This window comes from Poecilia latipinna, unplaced genomic scaffold, assembly GCF_001443285.1.
Source record: "Poecilia latipinna isolate Pla-1442-1.1 unplaced genomic scaffold, P_latipinna-1.0 Scaffold7550, whole genome shotgun sequence".
In the NCBI taxonomy this organism is placed as follows: Eukaryota; Metazoa; Chordata; class Actinopteri; order Cyprinodontiformes; family Poeciliidae; genus Poecilia; species Poecilia latipinna.
Genome location: NW_015120166.1, coordinates 1 through 1763, shown reverse-complemented (window position 1 = coordinate 1763; position 1763 = coordinate 1). Strand labels below are relative to the sequence as shown.

The 1763-nt window shown below is 46.5% G+C and overlaps 1 protein-coding gene across 1 annotated transcript; it reads left to right on the top strand.

The window, feature by feature from the left end:
• Positions 1–100: 100 nt before the first annotated feature.
• On the top strand, positions 101–1760 carry LOC106944245 (protein NLRC3-like; the record flags this gene model as incomplete). The annotated part of the gene is made up of 1 exon (XM_015027446.1): positions 101–1760. A coding segment is annotated over one exon (1660 nt), but the record flags the coding sequence as incomplete, so codon positions are not given.
• Between the last annotated feature and the right edge of the window lie 3 nt (positions 1761–1763).

Genomic DNA, 1763 nt, shown 5'->3' with positions numbered 1-1763 from the left:
GATCTGATTGTTTAGCATCACTTCCTGTGAAGTCAGAAACCGTACAATGATAATACCTCCTAATGTTCCAGATGGTTTTGCTCCAAATTTATCACTAAAGAAAAATATTTTTACTTCTTTTCTTCTGTGTTTCAGCAGATGTTGGTCTGCAGAAGGTCCTACAGGAACATAAGATCAGTCTGAGGACGAGATGTGAACGTGTGACTGAAGGAAGTGATGAAACAGGAAGTAGAACCCTCCTCAACAGGATCTACACTGATCTCTACATCACAGAGGGACAGAGAGAAGATGTTAACACCCAGCATGAGGTGAAGCAGCTGGAGAGAGTTTCCAAGATCCAGAACCTCCAAGACTCTCCAATCAGGTGCCATGACATCTTTAAATCCTTCCCTGACCAACATGGAGTCATCAGAGTGGTTCTGACCAATGGCGTCGCTGGTGTTGGAAAAACCTTCTCAGTGCAGAAGTTTACTCTGGACTGGGCCGAGGGCTTGGAGAACCAAGATATCAGTGTGGTGGTTCTGCTTTCGTTCAGGGAGCTGAACTTGATCAGAGATGAGCAGCACAGTCTTCTCTCACTGCTCCATGTTTTCCATCCAACACTCCAGAAGCTCCCAGCAGAGCAGCTGGCTAAATGCAAACTTCTCTTCATCTTTGATGGCCTGGATGAAAACAGACTTTCACTGGACTTCAACAACAGTCAGCTGGTTTCTGACGTCACACAGAAGTCATCAGTCAACGTTCTGCTGACAAACCTCATCAAGGGGAACCTGCTTCCCTCGGCTCTCATCTGGATAACTACCAGACCTGCAGCACCCAATCAGATCCCTCCTTCATGTGTTTCCAGGGTAACAGAAGTACGAGGCTTCACTGAAGCCCAGAAGGAGGAGTACTTCAGGAGGAGGTTCAGTGATGAAGAGCTGTCCAGCAGAATCATCTCCCACATCAAGAAATCAAAAACTCTCCACATCATGTGTGGAATCCCAGTCTTCTGCTGGATCACTGCTACGGTTCTGGAGAACATGTTGACCTCAGAGCAGAGAGGAGAGCTGCCCAAGACCATGACTGACATGTACTCACACTTCCTGCTGGTCCAGACAAAGAGGAAGAAGAACAAGTACCATGGAGGACATGAGACAAGTCCACAGGAGCTGATGGAGGCAGACAGGGAAGTTCTTCTGAAGCTGGGGAGGCTGGCGTTTGAACATCTGGAGAAAGGAAACATCATGTTCTACCAAGAAGACCTGGAGCAGTGTGGTCTGGATGTCACAGAGGCCTCAGTGTACTCAGGAGTTTGTACAGAGATCTTCAAAAGAGAGTTTGTAATATTCCAGAAACCAGTCTACTGCTTTGTTCATCTGAGCATCCAGGAGTTTCTGGCTGCCGTCTACATGCTCCACTGCTTCACCACCTGGAGGAAAACAAAAGTGATCAAGAGTTTGCTGGGAAAATATTATTTTTTCATTTCTTTGGGTGAGTTCATGAAGAAAGTCATGAATAAATCCCTCAGCAGTAAAAATGGCCACCTGGACCTGTTTGTTCGCTTCCTTCATGGTCTCACTCTGGAGTCCAACCAGAATCTGTTAGGAGGCCTGGTGGGTCAGATAAAGTACAGTCCAGGAACCATCCAGAGAATCATCAACAATCTGAAGAAGATGAACTCTGATAGAATCTCTCCTGACAGAAGCATCAACATTTTCCACTGCCTGGTGGAGATGAACCACCTCTCAGTGTTTCAGGAGATTCAACAGCTCCTGGAATCA